We start from the raw sequence: 24,943 nt of genomic DNA on the forward strand, positions 1-24,943 counted from the left end.
CCAAATGCCTTTCATGATAACTGGCACCCAAGAAGCGTTTGTCAAAAATTGATGAATCAAATATTGTCCGCTCATAAACTCAGGACAAAGACCTCCCAGCTGTTCATTGTCAATTGACATGCATTTTTCATTTTAAAGTTTACTGTTGTTCGTGAATGTGTTGTGCATCGCAGGGTTAAAAACTCGCTATTGAAGGAAAGGGTACATACTTAGGGTCAACCAACAAAAAGGGTGAACTAAAAACAATATTTTGACATAAGGTATTGATGTTTAATGATTAGATTTTTTATCAGGCCAATGAAATGAGATGCAGTTTTGTTTTGCTGTAAGGCAATAGAAATTTAGATTTAGGTGAAATATTTACATTGTTTTCATAATCTGTAGGTTTTACATGTACATTTAGTTACCAAAATAGCCAAAAAGTGTGTTGTGTCAAGTTTCTTGACCTTCAATTTGTACATGTTCATACATGTATGAAACATACATACAGTGTACATGTAGTATATCTAGAATTTAGAACTTGTAGTACATGTGTACATGTAATTCAAATCGTTCCATAGTGTATATTATGAATGTTGCAAAGTGTAAAGGAAAAAGGATTTCACATATATTGAGGGTGATTTCAAGTTCGGTGTTGACCTTTTGGTGTTGGCATTGTGCCAGTTTTTACATGGAGTATAACACCAAACATAAAATGAAGATGATCCTGAAAAGTCACTCTCTAGGTGTTTGGCTGTCAATGTTGTGAACTAGACTATTTTTTGTAAACTCAGAACAGGTTTTAGAGCTGGGAAACGCAATCCAAATTGTGCTTCCAACATCGAAACCAAACACCAAACTTGAAATCCCCCTTTGTCTTGTAAAAGGTATATATACATACAAGTTAATGTACTTGGATGATTACTCTTACATGTACATGTAAGCATCAATATTTTTGTATCACATATATATCAAGAAGAAAGATATACATAAGCCCAAGGGCATTGTAAATGTATTCGAGTCAGATATTTATATTTGTATAACAGATGATATATTCACGTGTCAGCAGTATTTGTGCTATATATATTTTCTTTGTGGGCATTTTTGTATGCATCATTTATGACACAAGATTTTTGAACATTGTATTGTATTTTTGTTAGGAAATGTATTTCAAGTAGTCATGTAATATGTGTTTATATCCTCGCTTTAATACACGGTATTTGTCATTCATATGAACAGGAATCTACACGTAGCATGCTGCTCTGGTATGTGAGATTTGTTTGACTACAGTGAAGTCTGATGCCATTAATAATGAATAATCCAATGTCATAAACTGGTCCTTAAAGGAGAATGAAACCATTGGAACAAGATAGCTTGTGTGAAAACAGAAAAATCAAAGAAACAGATCAACAAAAGTTTGAGAAAAATCGGACAAATAATGAGAAAGTTATGAGCATTGAATATTGCGATCACTAATGCTATGGAGATAGCAAATTGGCAATGCGACAAAGATGTGTGATGTCACTTGTGAACAACTCTCCCCATTACTTTAGTATATATTTCACTTGAATTGCCTCTTTTATCACATCTATCCATAGATCATGTGATCTTTCTACGTGAGGGCATGTAATACATAATTTTTTAAGAATACATCATGGATAAAGAGTTTGTATCATTATAAGAAAAAGCAAAAAGAGACATTTTGAGGGTATTTTATAGTCCACTAAAGGGAAAGTTGTTCATCGGTGACATGACACATCCTTGTCGCATTGCCAATGGGAGGATATCCATAGCATTAGTGATTGCAATATTCAAATGCTCATAACTTTCTCATTATTTGTCCAATTTTTCTCAAACTTTCTTTATTCTTATTCTTTGATTTTTCTGTTTCTACACAAGCCTATTTGTTCCAAAGGTTTCATTCCCCTTTAACAAGTTGAATTCTGAATTGTGTAGGCAATGGGTCAACCTGTTGACTTTTGAAATGTGCGATTCCCATAGGGTCTGTACAGGGATCATACCAGGGAGCCGTTTCATAAAGCTGTTCACAAGTTAAGAGTGACTTGAAGAACGACTGGTGAACCTTTCTTGTGCTTTGTGATATCCCTCTGTAATTGAGTTATGACCTAAGAACATGTTCCAGTCGTGCGTAAAGTTGTTCGTAACTTTACGAACAGCTTCATGAAACACCCACCAGGCGAGGTGCAAGGGGCCATGACTTGCGCCCCTCTCTACATTTTGAGAATATTGAAATGTACGTTGACAACATCAAAAATTAATACGCCTAAAGTTTGCAAGGGGCACATTCAGGTGGGAGCACAAGGGAGTCACATGACTCGTGTCCCCTTCTATATAAAATGTTTGAGAATCGCCCAAATGGAAAAAAAAATATTAGAGAAAACTGTCTCTATTTCAAACGCTGGGATCGACCCATCGACCACTGACTTGAAGGTATCAATCTTTGGGACCAATATGTGTTTGACCTTTATATAGATTAATATTTGCTTCAGTACTACTTTAAAAAATTGCTCCTTAGTCATGAATATTTTGAGCGTGATTGCAACACATATTGAATGAATTCTTATGAAATTGATTTGCATTTCGAGAAAGAGTAAAATCTGTTTGATTTGTGTGTGAAGTATGAAGGGATGACTATCAAATACGAAATGAAGTTTAGATTGACTTTCATTGGAAAAGAAAAATATGTGTAGATAGTAATTGGTCATTTGCTACATTATCTAATTTGTTTTGAGTTGTTCAAGAGGATATTGTAAAGATGCTTTTTATAGGGTCAAATCAGAGCCAAGATAAGTCTGAATGAGAAAGTACATGTAAGCACTCACCAAAAGGCATATTCATTTGTGAAACTTCTACTAAAATCCCAGGGGGGGGGGCCACTTACATTGATGAGTGGATACCATGCGCGACCAAAAAAACACGTAAAAAGGATGTCTTTTTCACGATAGGGCACGTTACGTACGTAACGTGATAAGGGTGTCAAAAACACTAAAATAATGAAAAAAGGGTACCTATTTCACTCGGAAAATTACGTGTTTAGGGTCGACTTTGCGGGGGATGATAAAACAAAATTAAAATGTATTATAAAGGATGTCCTTTTTGCTCCAACACTTTGTGTTTTAGAGTCCGATTTGCGCGAGGTGTAGAAGCTGGGGTCGTACAAAACCAAATAAGGTAAAGCCGACGACCGAAGGACCCGTAACAATAAAACATTCCTGTGCTTGTTTAGGGGTTCATTTCAGGGAATATTTGCCAAGAGTATCGTTTTGTTTCCAATACTTGTTAAGGGTAGGGTTTCACACGCCAATACTTGTTAAGGGGTGCATTTTCAGAATATGGAAATTACGTGTTTAGGGTGCTTTTTGAGACCCCATGGTCGCGCATGGTATCCAATCGTGAATGGAAGTGGCCCCCCCGGGACTAAAATATCAAATGTTTCACACATTTCCTTGGAATATACATTCTTCACCCAACCATAAAGCCTAAACTAAAAATAGTTATGTTGCCCTCGACAGTAAATTTGCAAAAAAAGAAGAAAACCGACCGACCCAACTTTCTGATTTTGGGGCTTGTGAGGGAAACATTATGGCCTGAATTCACAAACGTGGTTTTGAAAACTCACGGTTGAATCCATGGTTTATGCAGATTTCCTGTACAAATTACGCTTATTTTACCGAGTATCGGCTGCGTGTATAAAAAGTGTCCAATGCTGATGCGCGCTATTGTCACAGAGCGCCGAATTGACGCCTGCTACCATGGTGAGATACGCTATTTTATTCATGAGTCCACTGTTTGAAGAGTGGACTCATGAATAAAAACAGTGGACTCCTGAATAAAATAGTGCATCTAACCATGGAAATAGGCGTCAATTTGGCGCTATGTGACAAAAGCGCGCATCAGAATTGGACATTTTTATACACGCGCCCAATACGCGGTAAAATAATCGTAATTTAGACAGGAAATCTGCGTAAACCATGGTCTCAACCGTGGGTTTTCAAATCCACCTTTGTGAATTCCGGCCAATATTTTTAGGCCCAGTTTTGTCCTCATGATTTCGATGAAGTGACATCGACATTTTGTAGAATTGGCTCTAATTTTCACACGCATCTTTGGGCTATCTGTATAATATTAAACGGGAAGGTCATCCTGATAAAAAAAAGTTTATTGTAAAAATAGCAAAAAATAATTTAAAATATTGCCGAATGTTTGAGAAAAATCCCTCAAAAAATTTGTATTTTGGTTCTTTGACTTGTGACGTCATATGAGAGAAGCTTCCCTACATATTGTATTGAAAAAAATCAATGAAATGTCATTTTCTCAGAAAATTTAAAAGGGCTTTTACTGTACTTTCAGTACATCAATAGACAAATCATTTCACCAGTTTAGTAAAATGAAAATGTGAATAATTTATGCATTGTACATTCTATAACTTATGAAGCAGCTGCTCATTTATGATGTCTTAAATTCCAACTTTCTTTATGGATTTTCCTCAAACCTTCACCAATATCTTTTGTTCTGCTTTCTTGAGAACAAACTTTTTTCAGGGTGAACTTCCCCTCTAGTTATCATAGCAGTGTTATCAGTGAACTGTACAACAATAAGTAAATGTACAACCAATCAAATCTTCAGAAAAAAAATAAGGCATTCTTCCTCCATTTCCCACATAATCTTCAGTGCTTGGTCCGAGACTCCATTACATAGAAGTTGCAATCGATGCTTGAATTGATAGCAGTTTCATCATCATGCAAAGATGGCAAGGCATTTAGTCAAATTTACGATCCGCCAAAACCTCAGCAACTTTCCCAGCTCTAACAACCCTTAGGAAGTGTCTACATTTTTCTAATGTTACCAGCGATCTCCTACCTTAACAGAGAAGGATACAAGAGAGAGATCGACCATGAATTCTTACTGTATCTTTTTTATACAGGCCTTTAAGTATATTTGTGTATTGAAAAAAAAAACAACTAAGTGTACACTGTACAAAAGTGCCCAGCATTATTTTTCTCTTCTCAATCATATGAGAGAGCCTTCGTCTTGCCTACTTAACATCTCGTTCTCTCTCTTTCTCATCGGTGCAGGGATATATTGCTAGTCCTCCTTTACCATTTCACTTATAAATTAAGAGTGGAAAACTACTCTTTTTCTTGGATGGTATTTTCTTTTCGAAAGGGAGAGGGATGTTGTGAAAGACATGCAGGCTATATACATGTATCTTTAAAAACACAATCTGTTAATTCTAATTGTTCAAATTTTAAGCAATTCTACTCGTCTGTAACTATAATGCATCTAGACCCAGCCAAATTTCACAACTACTGTCTCCCGTTCAATCTTCAAGTTCGAACCTTGTATAATTTTTCCAGCACCTAACCCCTAAAACATGTACATTGAATTCCCAAAGATATTTTAATTCTTTAGATCATTGTGTCATTATTATATATGTTGTGTAGGCATAGTGTAAATGTGTTAAATATGTATAGTAACACTATTGATTATAGTGCATATTATATTTTTTGGTGTTTTGTGTATCGGCTTTGTGTACAATAAAGAGTACGTTAAGCACCAAGTGACACTGCGAATGTAACAAGACCAAGAGCTTCTGAGTTTTTTGTATCTGTGTTCTGCTTCTACATGTAAGTCACAGCATAGATTTGTAAATGTAACTACCGGTACCCCCCCCCCCCCCCCCGATGAACACCCAAAGGATTACCAACCTCAGGTATTCTCTTTGGTAGCCACCCTCCAGAACATAATAATAATATAGGATATTTATATTGCGCTCATATCCACCTTGTTAGGTGCTCAAGGCGCTCCTATATTACCCGGCTAAGCTAGGCGTTCATAGCGCACACAGCTTCTTAAGGAATTACTTCCTACCGGTACCCATTTACCTCACCTGGGTTGAGTGCAGCACATTGTGGATCAGTTTCTTGCTGAAGGAAATTACGCCATGGCTGGATTCGAACCCACGACCCTCTGTTTCAAAGTCCGAAGACTAATCCACTGGGCCACAACGCTCCACATAACAGTCACACAACATTTGCTCCTGCGACAATTGCCCGGGGCTTTATTTCGTCTAAGATGTAGGGTTAGCTTTGCAATAGGGTTTGATATCAGGTTCAGGGTAGCGTATAGTGCTTAACCCAGGGTTGAAGTTGGTCATTCGGTTAGTGTTTGGAATGACGTGTGGAGCGATTATCGCCATAGCAAATGTTGTGGAACCGGACATACACTTTAAGATACTCATCATTTCATAAATTTAACCATGGTTTATTTCATAATAATAATAATCCGCTTTTTTATATAGCGCTTAATACATCGGAATGACGTGTCTAAGCGCTTTAGATATATTATTACCCCGGTCATCGGATTCAATCAGTCGCCGGTGAGGCGCACACAGTACTGGACAAGCTACAATGACTTTCACATCCTACCGGGTACCCATTTAGTACCTGGGTCGAGAGTGGCAAAGTGTGGATTAACGCCTTGCCAAAGGATGCCAGACCGTGGTGGGATTTCAATGTTGATAACGCCATCAGGGACAAGCGGTGTCGATAAGTCTTGCTCTGCTATGCAGGCAAGACAAAAATTTAAGAATTATTCTTTGTATATGAATCGTCAGCGGTATGAAATAAATATCAATGAGATAGATAATTTCTAATAGATTAGCAAATACCTCTTTCTCCCTCATATCTGTGGTCTGTTACACAAAGGTTAGGCGATCAATTGTGAAATGACATCAATGGCCAACCAAGATCAAATGTTAATTTCTCATTTTTCACATTTCATTATCTCCTGTCACAACCTTTGTGTTACTGATCATAATTTCATAAGACAGACATTGATCACCTTCTTGCCATTTCCAAATAAATTCAAATAAGCATACAAAAATAATTAATAGTCTGCAGTTCACTTCAAATCAGCTCACTTTATTTTCAATTTTTCTTGTTTAACACCTATCAAAGGCGATTCATATAAATAATCATCCATATTTACAATATTTCTGTTCTCATTATAAAATACATCTATTGCAACAATTCAAGACATTGAAAATAATAATGTTCTAGTCATAGAATGAAGAATTCTACATGTAATTACTAGAGAATAAGACAAGACAAATTACATGTATAAAATGAAAGTACAATGTTTGAATCATGTTGAATAAGTAAATGCTGCATGGGCATTGGGATTTTTGTTGTTTTAGAAAAAAAAAACTGATGTGCACATGAAATGAAAATGAATCTTTCAAATCAACCAAAAGAAAACCTTCAAAATTTCCAAAATATGAAAGAAAAATACACTGTAAATTCATGCGTCTACTTGATCTACTTTTAAAGTGTGCATCCTTCATTGTAGTTCCAAAAGGCTTGGTCCCACTGCAGAGGAAAAGAATCTTCACATCCATTGGAAAACGTTATGTATCTATTGCGTACTCTTTTCATACTACATGTTTCATATGCTCTATATCCATTGCGCATCCGTCCACTGTGATTTCATGGTTCACCCATTTTGTCCATTGTCTGGAGCGGATGAAAATGGATGGAGCCACCGCGAAATTTTGCTCATCCGCTGTGTCCTTAATGAATACGTTTTGTGTCCATCAGCCAGTGGGACCAGGCCTTAAAGGGGAAGTTCACCCTGAAGAAAACTTTGTTGTGAAAATAGCAGAAAAAATAGTAAAAAATATTGGTGAAGGTTTGAGGAAAATCCGTTAAAGAGTAAGAAAGTTATTAGAGTTCAAAATTTTTGATTTGTGACGTCATAAACGAGCAGCTGCCCCATGTGCTATGTAATATAAAAGGTATGAATTTCAAATTTTGTATGGTTCCTGATGACTTAATTTTGTTTTCTGTTCATGATCGGGTATGAAATGATTTGTCTATTAATATACAAAAGTTACAGTGAAAACCATTTTCAATTTTCTGAGAAAATGACATTTCATTGATTTTTTACGATTCGCTATGTAGGAATGATGCTCGCATATGACGTCACAAATCAAATAATTGAAATTCTAATAATTTTTCAATTATTTGATGAATTTTTCCCAAGCCTTCGGCAATATTTTTTATTATTTTTTCTGCTATTTTTACAATAAACTTTTTGTCAGGGTGAACTTCCCCTTTAAACTGTATATCAGAAACTACGAGTCTCTTCAAACAATTTTCATGTTGTGGATCAATTACAACCATAAAGTGTATAGTGTTTCATATCTCAAAGGTAACTTAACATTTTGCATAGTTAATGGAATGTGCACAAATACGTAAACCTGATTTAGATAGCTTTCATCTCAAATTTCCAATGCTATTAATTAACATCTGACACCAGACAGAATTCAACAGCTGAAACTTGAGCATCGAATCCATTCATTCATTTTAGAATGTGATCATATTGCAGTATTCTAATGAACGCGATGGGATAGGTCGCTATCAAACCTCTTTCTTCATGCACGACAGTGCTTCCTCACCATACAAGCATATTTAATGGGGAAAATACCACAAAAAATATCAAGACTAATAAGACAAGCTATGTCTAAGAATAGCCCAATAGTCTTCTTTAGTTGCAATAACGAGGTGGGAGCAGGTGGTGTCTACCTTTATTTACCGCCCTTTCACACGGTTAGAAAAAAATCGTAATTTCAATGATTCTTCCAGTGCAAAATAAGGCTGACAATTTTTTGCACGTGTGAAACCAAACCAGAACATGATTAGAATCACGAAAGCCTGCAATCATTACAGTGATGATTCAAGATTCACGTGTGAAAAGGCCCTTAGACACATTAATTGTGCAACACTTGTTTTCACACGTGTGAGGCAGGTACATGTATGTAACAATAATGAGCATTGTTAACAGAGATGGTAAGCTTGTTAAACTGCAGTGGACTATTCATAATGATGGAAAAGCATACATTTCACACCCAGAACTGCCAACCTAAACAAGAACATTTCAGTATTATAAAATATGAAAATCTAGCTGGTTTTTTTTTGGGGGGGGAGGAAATCAGCATTTTCAAAGAAATCCCATAGGACAACACATAAAACTGGAAATTTATAAATCACTATTTTGCATGAAACCATCAGTATTCATCACATTTTTCAGTACTAAATACCAGTATGGAAAATCATTACTACTCATCTATATGTGTAGTTTTTTTTGGTCATACAGTAAACTCTGCATAAGTCAACCATCGATATGTTGCATGACCATGAAATTCAAACCATTATTTTAGACCAGGACCCTGATCGGGCGCATCGAGCATTCAAAAAATTCCTTCCTACCGGGTACCCATTTACTACACCTGGGTCGAGAGTGGCAAATGTAGATAAACGCCTTGCCAAAGGACGCTAGTGCTTCATTCAAAATGAAGTCTGAAGCAGGCAACTTGGTTTTTAATCAACACAGTTTAATACTCTTTGTGAATTGATTTCCTGTCCTTTTTTTCTGAATTACTTGCCTGGTAACACTGTCTGTTTATGTCTGTCTATGGTAACTCCCGTAGGATCATGGCAGGATAGCGTTTTGCAGAGTGAGGATTCGAACTCACAACCTTGCGATTATGAATCCAATGCTCTAACCACTGGACCACACTGGAGATGGAATAAGCAGGCAATTTTATAGGAATATCCTATATAATGAATAGAGAGCATTCCAAATGTTCATGTCGCTGCGGAGGCAAACCACCAGAGGAGAATCTCCATCAATATTAAATGAGTCTGCTCACTGCTCTAAATTCCTTTCAATATTTTGTAGCACATTCTAAAATTGAAAACATTTTGATTTCAGTTGAGGGATTAGTAGGATTCTTGTAAAACTCGTATCACTATCAAATAACAGCCAGCTGATGGTGCTGGTAAGTTCTAGTTGATTCCTGACAGTTCCCAACAAATGTGCCTTGGTTTGTACCATTGCTCAGTCACATTTGTTCTATGGCGAGTCGAAAACAGTTTTTATTCATTTTTATTCAAACCACCTATATGTAGCTGGTGCAAATAATGTTTTCGACTCGCTGTAAGCTATCACAGAAAAGCAGTTTCTCTATGTAAGTACTGTCAATATGGAATACACCCAGTACAATAGTATATTTTGATTTAAATTCATTTTATATTGAAATGAACAAATATTGATGTCATACTATCTTTTCTTTTTCATCCATATCAGGAATCAGCAAAATAAAGAGGTATAAAAATATAGAATATGTGAGCAATGCATTTGAGCGCTAAATCAAATATCTGAAACTTGACCAGTGACTCGATAAACCACACTTTAGCGTACTTCTGATGTTAGCTAACATGTATCATGACCTTCATGGCACAAGATTCACGGCTTATGGCTGTGTTGAAGGCGTCATCTACTTGGTTGAGGTGGAAGCGATGGGTGACGAGGTCTTTGATTGGCATCTGACCGGACGATAGCATGGAGATTGCCTTGGGGTACCTGTAATGTTAGAATCAGAAATAATTCACATGATAATGATAATCAATTATAATAAATAATAATAATAGACAGTTCTTGTATAGCACATAACACATTATAAATAACGTCTCTATGCGCTTCCAAAGGACTTGGATATTACCCTGGCTTTAGCCCCGCAGCCTTTTACAGCGCGGTGGCATTTCAAGGAATAAATTCCTGCCAGGTACCCATTCACCTCACCTGGGTTGAGTGCAGCACAATGTGGATAAATTTCTTGCTGAAGGAAACTACGCCATGGCTGGGATTTGAACCCACGACCCTCTGTTTCAAAGTCCGGAGACTAATCCACTGGGCCACAACGCTCCACATGCAGTTATGCAGTTATAGAAAACAATATCGCATGTACAGGTGTAGTGTCAATGTATATTTTTTTTTTTGGAAGTGAATACAGATTTTTTTTTACTGATTAATATAGTTATAACACTTAGTATACTATCAAAATTACCACTACTACTACTACTACTACCACTACTACTACTACTACTACTACTACTACTACTACTACTACTACTACTACTACTACTACTACTACTACTACTACTACTACTACTACTACTACTACTACTACTACTACTACTACAACTACTACTACGACTACTACGACTACTACTACTACTACTACCAAGTACCACTACTACTACTTCTACTACTACTACTACTACTACTACTACTACTACTACTACTACTACTACTACTACTACTACTACTACTACTACTACTACTACTACTACTACTACTACTACTACTACTACTACTACTACTACTACTACTACTACTACTACTACTACTACTACTACTACTACTACTACTACTACTACTACTACTACTACTACTACTACTACTACTACTACTACTACTACTACTACTACTACTACTACTATACTACTACTACTACTACTACTACTACTACTACTACTTCTACTATTCTACTGCTACTTTTTTTGCCCATATCTCACACTTGGCAGAACTTACATGTTTGCATAACGGAATATTCCTTTCAGTGTCAACTCTTTGGTGGATATGAGTGAGACAGGAAGTTTGGGTTCCAAGGACCCTCTTCCAACCAAGAGGATGTTTCCGCCTGGTCGACAAGCCTTAAAACATAAACAAGAGAGAAAGTTAGTACTGTTAAAGGGAAATTCAAACTTGGTAATAAATTGTTGTGCAGGAAAGGAGAAAAATAAAATAAATCTAAATGGTGAAAGTTTGGAAGAAATTGGACAAGCAATAAGAAAGTTATGGCTGCTTTAAAAATTGAAATCCTGAAGACTTTGTAGATTCAAATTGGCAACTAGCTATGTAAATTATGACAAGAGGCAAGGACAACTTTTCCATAGGACATGTACTTTATAATCATCAGGGATTTGTGGCTTTCTATTAACCCTATATAGCCCGAGCTATTTTGAAATTGCATAGACCGGGGGGGGGGCCTATTAGGACCCCCCCTCAGATCTCGGCCGTTTATCGACCGATTGCGAACAAATTTGGTGTGTGGGTGTCTCATGTATTTTACAAGAATGTGTTGTCAAATTTGTGATATTTATTATCATTTTTTATTTATCTAATTAATTATGCGAATATTCAAATTTTTTCAAGGAATTTTCATTTTTTGTAGTTTTCCATCAATTTTTTTAGAAAATGCAATGGAATCAAGCATGTTAGTAGCCAGTCATGTAATCTAAAAGACAGCTCACTCAACTGTATTGAAATTGTATAATCATTAGATTATACTAGTAATTAATTATGTGCATATGCTAATTTTTCTCAATAATATTCTTGTTTCCTTTTCCTTCTGTGTTTCCAAATTCTTATGTATTTCTTTGTTTTTAATTTATCATGTATTTCTTTGTTTTGAAATCTCTATTTTTTTATTGTTTTTTAAAATCTAGAATAGTTGGTGATAGCCCAAAAGAAAGCTATGTGAGGAAAAACAGAAAAAAAACATTCATCTGACAACACTTCTTGTAAAACCCATACATTGTACAGACAAAAGTCAATGGAAATTGCCATTTTCGGTGACATTGGTCACGATTATGTGCTATATCTCCGCAAGTGTACCCCCGATTTTCGCAAACAGGGTCTCAAAATGTGCGGGAGATGTGAAAGAAAAAACTCATGAAATTTCAGCGTATTATTTCGTTGCATTCAGAAATTATCGCGAAAAATGTCGAGGGGGGCCTTTTAGGCCCCCCCGGGCTATATAGGGTTAAGCACCCATTCCCCTGGGGCAGTAATCTAAATATAACCCAGGTAGTGTATTGTTTTATGTCATCATGAAAGAAAAAAATATTTTGAAGTAAAACTTCTGAAAAAATGACACTTTAGCCATTTTACATATCTGAATACATGGAAGAGTAGTCCTTGCCTTACATCACTGTGACATCACATATGCGGCCAATTTGAATTATCCATGGTATAGTGATTACAAATATTTCATATTGTTCGTCCGATATTTTTCAAACTTTCACCTATCCACTTGTCTGATTTTTCTCTTTCCTCTAAAAACAAATTTTTATTTTGGTTGGATTCCCCTATAATTATTTTAATGATTTGTATTTATTTGCTATACTACCAGTTGGGTGTTTCATAAAGCTGTTCGTAAGAAACGAATGACTTTACGTACGACTGGTGATCCTTGTTCTATGTGATATCCCTTGATGTAATTTAGTTATGATCTAAGAACATGTTCCAGTGGTGCGTAAAGTCTCTCGTAACTTTACAAACAACCTTATGAAGCACCCAACAGTTGGTCTAATTCTCTGATCAAGGCTATATCTATTATATGCCCGTATTCTGAAATCTGATTCGTTTAAACGGATGGTCCAGGCTGAAAATATTCATATCTTAATGCATAGAGTAGAATTCACTGAGCAAAATGCAGAAATTTCATCAAAATCAAATAACAAATGAATGAAGTTATTGAAGTTTAAAGTTTTGCAATATTTGTGAAAACAATCGTCATGAATATTCATTAGGTGGGCTGATGATATGTTTTCTTATGTTTTTAATACATAAAATCAGAATTTTTTCATTATTTCATACTTGTGTGAATATGTCTCCCTTATAATGAAATAAGTTGCAGCAATAAATATGTCATGCACTATTGTCATTCCAATTTTTCTAGTTCTTGGAGGAAAAAATTAAATAAACCTAATTTCATATAATACATTAAAGACAAAAGAACAAGTGGGGATGTGACATCATCAGCCTACCTAATGAAAATTCATGACAATTGTTTTCACAAAATTGCTAAACTTAAAACTTCAATAACTTTAATATTTGTTATCCGATTTTGATGAAATTTTCGGCATTTTGCTCAGTTATTAAAGCTATAAATACTTTCAGCCCAGGCCATCCCTTTAAAACTCACCCTAAAAAGACTGGGGGGGGGGCTGATTCAGCCCCCCCTCGACATTTTTCGCGATAAATCTGCCGTGCGAAATTTTTTGACCGCATCGCTCGCTGACTTTTTAATTTCAAGTCTCGCGCAACTTTTGAGACTTTTGAAATTGTGACCCCGGGTACGCGGTTCCAAAATTACGCAACATTTCGTAAGTGCATGCAGACCAAAAATTACTCAAAAACGTGAATTTGTGTACAAATCCAATGCAAATAGTGTTCTTAGCCAAAATTCATAAATGTATCATTATTTTTCCTTTTACTGCTTAAAATCAATTAATTTTATCTTGTTTATGGTCAAAATAAAGTCCCCGACAATTTCCATCGAAAAAACAATAAAAAACAAAAAGTCGAAAAACAAAGAAATACATAAGAAATTTAGAAAACAATAGAATACATAAGAAAATAAATGTGATTTTGAAATTTTTTTTAATCAATTTGATCAGATGCCTATCTAGAGTATATGAAACAAAAATTAGCATTTCAGGGGCATTATTTATTTAATTAGAGCAAACTTATGATTTTACGCATAAATTAGCATAATTAATGAGACTGAGATTTTTTTGCAGAATTTGATGTTATAGTTTTGTAGATAATGCCATGGGTAACGCGTGTGCCAATTTTCGTCGCGATCGCGCGATCAACGGCCGAGATCATAGGGGGGGGCTGAATCAGCCCCCCCCCAGTCTTCTTAGGCGTCGAAATAGCCCAGTCTATTTAGGGTTAAAACTCAGTCTATTAAGTGTTTTACTGACTCTCCATAGTTAAAATTGATAGCCAATCAGGAAATATATCTTTAACACAACATATTCAATTTGTCAGCTCATTTGACCCCCAAATCATTCATAACTGAGTGGGAATAGTTATATTTAAATAGTTTTCTTCATCAATAAAGGTCAAGTCCACCTCAGAAAAATGTTGATTTGAATCAATAGAAAAAAATCAGACAAGCACAATGCTGAAAATTTCTTCAAAATCGGATGTAAAATAAGAAAGTTATGAAATTTCAAAGTTTCGCTTAATTTTTACAAAACAGTGATATGCACAACTTACAGTGACATGCAAATGAGACAGATGATGATGTCCCTCACTCACGACTGCTTTTGTTTTTTATTGTTTGAATTAAAAAAAAATGCTTCATTTTTTTACAAAGCCAACTTGACTGAACCATATATGTAGTATTAAAAAATGCCAATTCCACATGTTCAGGGAGGAATTAGTCGTTGTTTCACTTAACGAGGAGACAATTAGAATATTTCATATAATAAAATACAAAATAAAAATTTCATATAATAAAATACAAATAGACATAGTGAGTAGATTATGTCATCATTCTCCTCATTTGCAGTGACCAGGATGTGTATACATGTATAACTGAAAGTCTAAAACGTCAGAACTTTCTTATTTTACATCCCATTTTGACAAAATTTTCAGTGTTGTGTTTGTTTGATTATTCTCTTTTCATTCAAATCAATTTTTTGTTGGGGGTGGAATTGTCCTTTATTAAAAACATGAGAAAAAGAGCCATGGTAAGACAGGAATCATATAATGCAAATGCAGAATTTGAATTGTTTACTTCCTAGGCTTAGCCCACTTTGTTTTCACACTACGTTTTTACAAAGTGGGCTAGCAGCCTAGCACGGTAAATAGTAACGGTACTTTCTGTCCCTAAAAAAACTAGATGGGGACAGATACTACAGCATACATGTAGTAAATCTGTGGTAATTGCCCTTAAAACGCAATGGACAGCTGAGAGGTTTTTCTTGATCATTGGTGAACTGGGTAAGCTGATTGTTGTAAAATTCTGAGCAAACAAAAGATTGCAAATATGTTTTTTGTTAAGATCGAGTCTAGAACAAAACTGCTGGGTTTTTTTCCACCAATTTTCGACAAAGTCTGCATCGTCATGAAGGGCTTTTGACAATAGATGTTGTAGAATCTGTCCCTGTTGTGATTGCAAAAAGTCCCTAAAAAGACTTTGTGCATGTAAAGGCCACCTCATACCTTACGACTGTTTGCGATCCGATTATGAAACGAATCACATTTTTCTCATATTCTGAAAATGTGAATGGAACATATTTTATTTGAGGTTTAAACAAATTGAAAGAATACTAATATAACCATTTTGAAAGATTGCAAGCCTTTATTTTGGAGTAAAGGCCAAATTAGTTTCAAATCGTAGCCAATCCTACAACTGCTATGACGTCTAGATATTAAAGGACAAGTCCACCCCAATAAAAACTTGATTTGAATAAAAGGAGAAAAATTCAACAAGCATAACACTGAACATTTCATCGAAATCGGATGTAAAATAAGAAAGTTATGACATTTCAAAGTTTCGCTTCATCTCACAAAAACAGTTATATGAACAAGCCAGCTACATCCAAATGAGAGAGTCGATGATGTCATTCACTCACTATTTCTTTTGTTTTTTATTGTTTGAAATATGAAATATTTTGATTTTCTCTTCATTGTCATGTGAAATGAAGTTTCATTCCTCCCTGAACACGTGGACTTCCATTATTTTAACATTTTGTGCTTCAGGCAAGGAGGTCCCAATTGTCAAATTCGTAAAAATTGAAATACTGTATAATTCAAACAATAAAAAACAAAAGAAATAGTGAGTGACATCATCAACTCTCTCATTTGGATGTAACTGGCTCGTTCATATAACTATTTTGTTAAAAATAAGCGAAACTTTGAAATGTCATAACTTTCTTATTTCACATCCGATTTTGATGAAATCTTCAGCATTGTACTTGTCTGATTTTTCTCTATTGATTCAAATCAACATTTTTCTGAGGTGGACTTGACCTTTAAGTTTGCTTTTATTTTAAGGATGATAGCACAGTCACAGATTTGAATATAGGTTTCGTACGATGATTTTCTTTTTGAACATCACACAGTAAGATATTCCAAGTCTCAATGTTAGCATCAAATTCTACTACGTTTATTCCAAAACTGAGTCGCAGACCAATCATAAGGTGTGCGGTCATCTTAAGAGAGTGATATCACTTACTAATATACAGGAGAGTAGAGCTATATCTGACCCACAGCATTCCATACCACAATGTGGCTCGGCTCCTAAGAGGTCAACGACCTTCTTTGCCGCCTCCTCACTGCTCAACCCCTTAACATTCAGAATGCAATCAGCACCGTACTGCTTAGCTACACTCAGCCTATGATCATCAATATCTGTACTGAATAGTATGAAATAATAAGCCAGTTCGGAGTTCCAATCTGCGCACGATCAGAAGAAGGTCATTGTACTTAAGTGACATGGTGGTTTAATATTCAATAAGATAAGTAGTGACTGTGATGTCTTAATTATTCATATAGTCTTTTGAATTGTGTAATTTGTGAGATCCACAAAAAATACGACAATACATCAACTAGCAACAGGTATTTCACCGTTGGCCAAGTACACATATACATTGTTATAATAAAATGCCTTCAGAGTAGAAATGCAACAAATAACTTCATAGAGTGTTCATTGGTGTGCTATTCTAGTCACCTCGTCAATGCAATTTTTGCATCATGCTATGTCAGGGATCCTTATATTAATATATTGCTTTGATATATGCCTATCATAATGAAAGAAATGAAAGGTCATTTGACTAAAACTGCCCATAAATCAGTATTTCGGTGAGAAAAATCAGTATTTTCAAAGAATACCATAGAACCACATGTAAAGCTGAAATTTAAAAATCAGTATTTTACATGAACTATCAGTATTCTTCTCATTTTTCAGTACTAAATACTGAAAATCAGTACTACTTGGCAGCTCTGATAAAGTAACTCCAAACTGATCTAATAATTTATGTACCTTACTTCCGGTAGGTCCTTTCGTAAATTGCAGCTCCTGCACCTGTGTGCATAGACACTACTGTACATGATGCTTGGTACCATAGTCTTACCCCAGCTTTGGTCTAGCCACGTTGCCATATAGGCTAAAGGCCTGGTCACACCGCTCAAGCGTTGTTGGAGCGGTAGGAAGAGAGGGTCGAATTTTGCTAACAAAACTTGGGACAAAATCGAAAAAAAAAAAAATTGAAATCGATAATGGTGAACGGTAGCGAGTGGTGATTTTTTCTCTCCGCTCCACGACCGCTCCAACAACACTCAGGCGGTGTGACCAGGCCTTAAATATGCTTTTCACACTGCTTATGTTTTACTGAACCCCGGGCTAAGGGGGGGGAGGGGTCTTAGCCCCACCAATTTCCCAGGGTTAAGTTTAGCCCACTTCGTTTTCACACTACGGTTTAGCAAAGTGGAATAGCACGGTAAATAGTACAGTAGAATCTGGCCCTAAAAAGCAGGGTTAGCTGGCTAATTGCCGTGCTAGCACCACAATTGCGATTGAAGAGATGCAGTGTGAAACGAAACTGGGCTAAGGAGGAGTACGCTAAGCATTAGCCAATCACAGAAGTCGAAATTGCACCTTAATCATGTAGCACTGAAAGTGCCTCCCTGGATAAATTAATATTTACCTGTTATAATGACTTGACTTGCTCCCATTGATTTAGCAGTAAGCATTGTGAGTATACCCACTGGACCTGGATAAAGAGATAAAGAGAGTTCAAATTCCATTAGGAATTTATTGATATTCAATACAAAAAGAAACAATACAAAGTTTACATGGTTTACAACTAGTTGCACAGTCGAGAACAGATAAATAAGTGTGCAAACACAATTATTTTTTTTTCTAAAACAAAGAACTCTAATAAATACTATCAAAGGTGATACTTAAATATCCAAAGAAATCAGGAGATCAGGGGCGATTTGTTGTATGAAATTGAAATAATGTAAGTTTTAAACATATGAAAAAAAAACCTTAGGAAGAGTATGCATAAACCTAACCCATGGAGCCTTCTACCTCAGTCTCGATCGGCCATTTTTATTATGAATCATAACAAAATGGCCGATCGAGACTGGGGTAGAATGAGAGAACTTTCGTTTTTTTGAGGTTCCAGTCTGTGCCTCGATGTCAGGAAACTGCCACTCGATAGACCTTCATCCTATCGTGGTAAGTGCATAATTTCTGTTTTCACAATTCATTTGGAGAAATATTTAGACCATAAATCACGCTAGTCCCGTGAGTATGGTCAAATACACGTTAAGCCCCTGGCCTCCCGCCCGCTGCAGCGGGTGGGAGCTCCCTGGGTTAGCATAAACCCTGCGATCTGGGCCTCGTGAGACAATGATTTGCAACTGATTGAAAATCAATGGTAATTATTGGTAAGGACAAAATGTGAATGCTGCAACTGAACAAATGTGATTGACCATTTCAAGTCTACAAAAACTGTGTTTTTCTGACAGAAATTTTGAATCAAATCAAATCAGCATATGATTTGAGAAACTCAACGATAGATGAAAACCTTCACTGTAGTATTTCAGCTGCCAAAATTTTTAACTAATGTGTGGCTGGCTCATATTCTGCACGCTTCATAAGCCAAGGAAGAGCCATAAAATGCTTGACAGCCTATGACTTTGGTGAAGAATGAAAATAATAAGTTGGAGAGTTAGCACAAATAATGAATAGGACTTAAGAGCGTAAATGAAGACTCAATATGAGCTTTCAAGGTTTGCAAGGTTTTTTCAGGTGCAGTGCACGAGTCTTAACCCTAAATCTCCCGGCGTATTTTGATTCTTATCATTCCCGGAAGGGGGGCATTATGCCCCCCCCCTTAAGATCTCAGCTGCGGATTGCGTGATCACAACAAAAATTTGCATGATGGTAGAGAATGACGTAATCTACGCAGTTGTATTGGTAAATTTCACTAAATTCATATATTTTCATTTTATATTAATTATGCTAATTTATTCATGAAATCATACTTTTTGCTCTGATTCACTAAATAAAGCTCCTACGATGCTAGTTTTTGATGAAAAATATTCTTTAAAACATGCCTAACAATTGTGAATGAAAAATAACTGGCACCAAGACCGATTTTTTGTTTTTTTTATTGTTTTTTAATTTCTTATGTATTTCTTTGTTTTTCTAGTTTTTGTTTTTTATTGTTTTTTCGATGGAAATCGTTCCAGACTTAATTCTGACCATAAACACGGCAAAATTAATTGAGTTAAATCAGTATAATTAGAAATAATTTTGCATTGGCTTTGTACATGAAATCACGTTTATGAGCAATTTTTGGTCTGACATGCACTTACACAATGTTGTGTAATGTCGTAACCGCATACCCGGGCACCACAAATTTGGTCTCAAAATTTGCGCGAGACTTGAAAGTAAAAAGTCAGTGAGCGGCGGGTCAAAAAATTTTGCGCAGCAGATATATCGCGAAAATTGTCGAGGGGGGCCATTATGCCCCCCCCGGGAGAATTAGAGTTAAGCGCGATGCTGTTATAGAGGCAAGGCAGAGTTCCCTTTTTCACAGAGGGAGAAAGAGTAGTATTTGTGACAGCAGGAAAAACTGTTTCAAATAAACGCCTTTCCTTAAAACTACGGTATTCATTTTCTTCATGTGTACAACTCAACTACTTTGACACAAGGGATGTAATTATAGACAGCACACTCACCGCTTCCACATATAAGCACTTTTGATCCAAGGGACACTTCTGCTCTGCTACAGGTATAGAGTGCCACTGCAAGGGGTTCAACCAACGCACCCTCCTCATAGCTCACATTGGATGGAAGTCTAAAATAGAGAATGATATTGTTTTGAGACAAGGCTGACAATATGGGATCAATTTTGAACTTTAAATTTATTGAGAATTCATTAGGCACCCATTAAGGGGGGACCTGCAAGCAACTGCAACACAGTATTGAAATTGTCCCACATAATGCTGCACTCAACCCAGGTGAGGTGAATGGGTACCCGGAAAGATTAATTTCTTGAAATGCACCGAGTGCCTGAAGGCAGCTCGAGCTAAAAGCTGGAGTTATAATAATAATAGCAATGCACCTCAGAATATATTATTTCTAGATAGATTGCACTATATAAAGTGCCTATTATCATTATTGTTTTCTTTTTATACTTTTTGATGCACTCATGCAAATCCTAGTGGCTTATACTCACTTGAAACCCTGACTACAATTTATCTAGGATGAAAAGTACATTGCACTATATACTATCTTCTTTGTAACTATCTTTTGTGATGTCACTTATTGGCTTCATAATTATAATCATCATACTTGCTTATATAGCGCTCAACACTTACTTTTTTATCAGAAGTCTCTACAGTAATAAATTCCTACCTGGTACCCATTCACCTCACCTGGGTTGAGTGCAGCAAAATGTGGACAAATTTCTTGCTGAAGAATAACATGCCATGGCTTGGAATCGAACTCACGTCGCTCAGATAGAAAGACGTGTCATTAGGAAGAAGGCCTCTCAAACTAATAATAATACCAACATGCTTATATAGTGCATATCACTGCCAAATGCGTCCCTATGCGCTTAATTGGATATTATTACCCTGGCTTTAGCCCCGCAGCCTTTCATACAGAGTGGTGGCATTTCAAGGAATAAATCCTAGCAGGTATCCATTCACCTCACTTGAGTCAAGCGCAGCACAATGTGGATAAATTTCTTGCCGAAGGTAATTACGCCGTGGCTGGGATTCGAACCCACGACCCTCTGTTTCAAAGTCCGAAGGCTAATCCACTGGGCCACAATGCTCATACTCACTTGAAACAGAAATCAGCTGCATGGAGGTAGTACTGAGAAAGGTTCCCATCAACGGGGGGCGTGGCACAGAATTGGACGTCCTTACATAGGTTGTACTTCCCCACCCGACACAGACTACACATCCGGCATGGAACGCCCGGCTCTATCGCTACACGGTCACCTAGAAATAGAGAGGGGATGAAAGAGGTAGCATTACGTCAAACTTCCCTTTGAAACAATACCGCAGTTCGGATTGCGAACTGCAGTGTTGTACCCCATTTTCCATTTGGATCTCCTAAAACTCATTTCCAAGCTCTTATCAACTGCGCTTGGCCAAGTAATCCAGGGGTAATCCCACTGTCTCAATTTCACCCCACAGGCCAGTATATGAGCATTGAGCAAAGGACGAAAAGATAAACAACAGCTGCGCTATTACGTAAGACTTCTCTGCCTGTAGTAGGACCTTCTGAATGAAATTATTGTATTCCATATTTCATCACGTTTTCAAAGGCATATTGTATTCAGTAACCCAATGTTAGTCCATTTTCAATTTCGAACGAAGAAAATCGACCTCGGAATAAGGAAAGTAAGCGAATAAAAATGACGGCATGCTTACAGGGAAGTTTTTCGTCATGAGGATAGTCGGGGGAGGGGGGAATGGGAGAAAAGGAGTCTTGGAGAGATCGTTCTTAATTGGCCTTTCGCACACAGAAAAATATTTCAAAGCTTAGTTTGAGTTTCGTTTTGGAAATCTAATCTTGACAGGAAAAGGTTGGAAACATTTCGGAAGTGTTTATCATGTATCTACAGGCCAGAATGCTTTCTTAGAATAACAAAGTTTAATTGAAATAATTTAGGTTTGCTTGAAATTATATTCATTTCATTACCACATGCTGTTCCTGGTGGAGCTAACACAGGTAACAACGTGTGGGACCACACTATAACCGGACAGGCATTTTTCAATAATTTATCTGTTCTTCATATTTACTTATTACTCTGTAATGATAAAATTTCCAGAAAGATCATTTGGCAGGACATGATCTGTGTATGTTTTGTTCAATTATCTGAGCATTTTTTGTCTGTTGGTTTACAAGTATATATAGGCCTACTGTGTATACCTGCTGAAAAAGTAATTTTTTCGTGAAAAGCAGCATCCCTATTTAATACCTACCTACGTCTAAATGCTTGACGCCTGGACCGAGAGCCACCACCGTGCCACTTGCCTCGTGACCAATGACCATGGGATCGGTCAGCTTGAAACGGCCACAGTATCCATGTGACCAGTACTTCAGGTCAGATCCGCATATACCCACCGAGTGGACAGCAAGAAGAACCTCTGTAATTGGGGTGAAAATGAAGATAGTATTCACATGCCTGTACTTGTAGGTGTAAGTTAGCAGTTATGGTGTCCTTTAATTTCTTATTCCAAGAATATGAAATCAATTTTTGGAGGTAACTAAGATCACATTTCATCTGGCAATGCATTATTTTGAAATATAAACCACATTGATGTCTTAATAAAGATTAATGTCAAAAGGATCTGGGTACAAATAATAACCAGACTTTTCTACTTAAATTCCTACTTATTCTAAAAACACGAAATCAATTTTGGGAGGAAAATGAGATATTCATAGTACATCATCTGGCACTGTTTAATTTTACAACAACATACATGTAAACCATGTGTATGGTAATGAATATAAAATGTCACGTAATGGATATAAATTATGTGGCATGAGCAAGGTTTTTGGGGTAGGTATAACACTACCCGGACAATTACATGTACATGTGAAGTTTGTTTAATAATGTACTCTAAAGAAGAAAATATTACACTGTGAACAACAGATTGTTGAAGAAATACTCATTCAAACTGATTCAAAAGTACATGTCCTCAGAATTTAAGAACAATTCAGTTTTTTACCAGGGAAAATAAATATTTAAATCTAAGTACTCCAACACAATTCAAACTTACTCACAAGTTCAAAAGAATACTGTTACCAATACTATAGAATAACAAAGGAAAACAAATGTTTATGAGTACTCGTTCGCCACAATCTTTTTTTTTACTTTATGTTTTACTATAGAATGACAAAAAAATGAAAAGTAGGCCTACTTATTCAAGACAATTAATTCTTTAAAAATGTGTAAAGGAAGAAAAACAAAGGAAAACGAGTATTACCGTTTGGTCCTGGTGCAAGGACCGGTCGTTGTTCCTAAATAAAAAGGAGAAACAGAGATACATGTAAGACATGAATATTGGGATAGCTAGGGAGATCTATCACACATACTATGAATAAAAGTATTTTTAAAAGAGGTAGAAAATAGAGTAATCTCTATGAATTCTGTCCTTTCTAAATGAATAATGATCACATTAATTTTTAAAAATCTCATAGAATTTTGTCTTCTCTGCAAGTCTAATGATGCCCAGAGACTCTTCTTTTAATCAGTATTGCTATCTTCTTTTTATGTGATTGGAAAGGATTTACAAGTGCATATTCCAATTCATTAAATGACTTTTCATTTACAAGCAAGTTTTGCAAATACTGCTGAAATCTGTGATTTTAAGTGGTACAAAAATCAGGAAAATTTTTTACAAATAATTTGGTAACAAAATCAAACTAATAAAAGAAAAAAAAAGATATCTCCAATGTTCTAGTTTACCATTTTAATGTCTTTGATGCCACACAGGACAGCGCATTGACTTTCTTTGGGTAGATCCATGATAGCCCTATTAGAGGTTCACCTGGAAATGACAACAAGCATTTAATGATGAATATTCAATAGCATTGTGTTATGGAGTTTCTAACTCTTTCCTTTTGGAACAGAGGGTTTGTGGGTTCGAATTCCAGCCATGGTATAATTTCCTTTGGCAAGACATTGATATATACATGTACATGTACTATGCTGCACTGATTATTGGTGAATGGGTACCTGACAGAATGAATTTCTTGAACTAAACAAGCAGCTTCAGCAGTTGGAGCTAAAGCCAGGAGTAATATACAAACGCTATTGATAATTTTTACTAGACCTCAGCGCCTCATAAATGCTTCATAAATTTATATTATCAATGTAAATAAAAAGAGAAAAATCTTAATTAAAAACCACAACTGAACTGCTTCATTTACAATCTAGCAAGAAAATAATCCTCAAGTCTCAACAGTATAAATTGTGAAAATGGTATTGGTAGCTAACAATGAATCTACTACCACTACACTGAGCACATCAATGTCATCAGCATCATCATCATCATCAATCACTATCAATATCATCATCATCTCCATCATCATCACCATCACAATCATCACCATCATCTTCATCACCATCGTTATCACCATCATCATCATCATCATCACCACCATCATCATCACCATCATCATCACCACCATCATCATCATCATCACCATCATCATCACCATCATCATCACCATCATCATCACCACCATCATCACCAT

The 24,943-nt window shown here is 36.1% G+C and overlaps 1 protein-coding gene across 1 annotated transcript; it reads right to left on the bottom strand.

Moving 5' to 3' along the window:
- Positions 1-9,037: 9,037 nt before the first annotated feature.
- LOC121414237 (sorbitol dehydrogenase-like) lies at positions 9,038-24,239 on the bottom strand. Its single transcript, XM_041607349.1, has 9 exons — positions 24,153-24,239; positions 23,671-23,704; positions 22,663-22,827; positions 21,513-21,672; positions 20,401-20,519; positions 18,354-18,419; positions 16,883-17,058; positions 11,437-11,558; positions 9,038-10,425 (listed from the first exon to the last, which is right to left on the bottom strand). Exons 1-9 carry the CDS (start codon positions 24,210-24,212, stop codon positions 10,272-10,274), a joined length of 1,056 nt encoding a protein of 351 aa, XP_041463283.1. The 5' UTR covers positions 24,213-24,239; the 3' UTR covers positions 9,038-10,271.
- Between the last annotated feature and the right edge of the window lie 704 nt (positions 24,240-24,943).

Source organism: Lytechinus variegatus, chromosome 4 (assembly GCF_018143015.1).
Source record: "Lytechinus variegatus isolate NC3 chromosome 4, Lvar_3.0, whole genome shotgun sequence".
Taxonomy (NCBI): domain Eukaryota; kingdom Metazoa; phylum Echinodermata; class Echinoidea; order Temnopleuroida; family Toxopneustidae; genus Lytechinus; species Lytechinus variegatus.

Excerpts from the sequence above, each read along its gene's own strand:
- LOC121414237 (XM_041607349.1), bottom strand. The coding sequence starts at position 24,212 with ATGGATCTACCCAAAGAAAGTCAATGCGCTGTCCTGTGTGGCATCAAA. Across the intron at positions 22,828-23,670 it reads CCTTGCACCAGGACCAAACG|AGGTTCTTCTTGCTGTCCAC; the intron begins GTAATACTCGTT and ends CCCCAATTACAG. Across the intron at positions 21,673-22,662 it reads CGTCAAGCATTTAGACGTAG|GTGACCGTGTAGCGATAGAG; the intron begins GTAGGTATTAAA and ends CTCTATTTCTAG.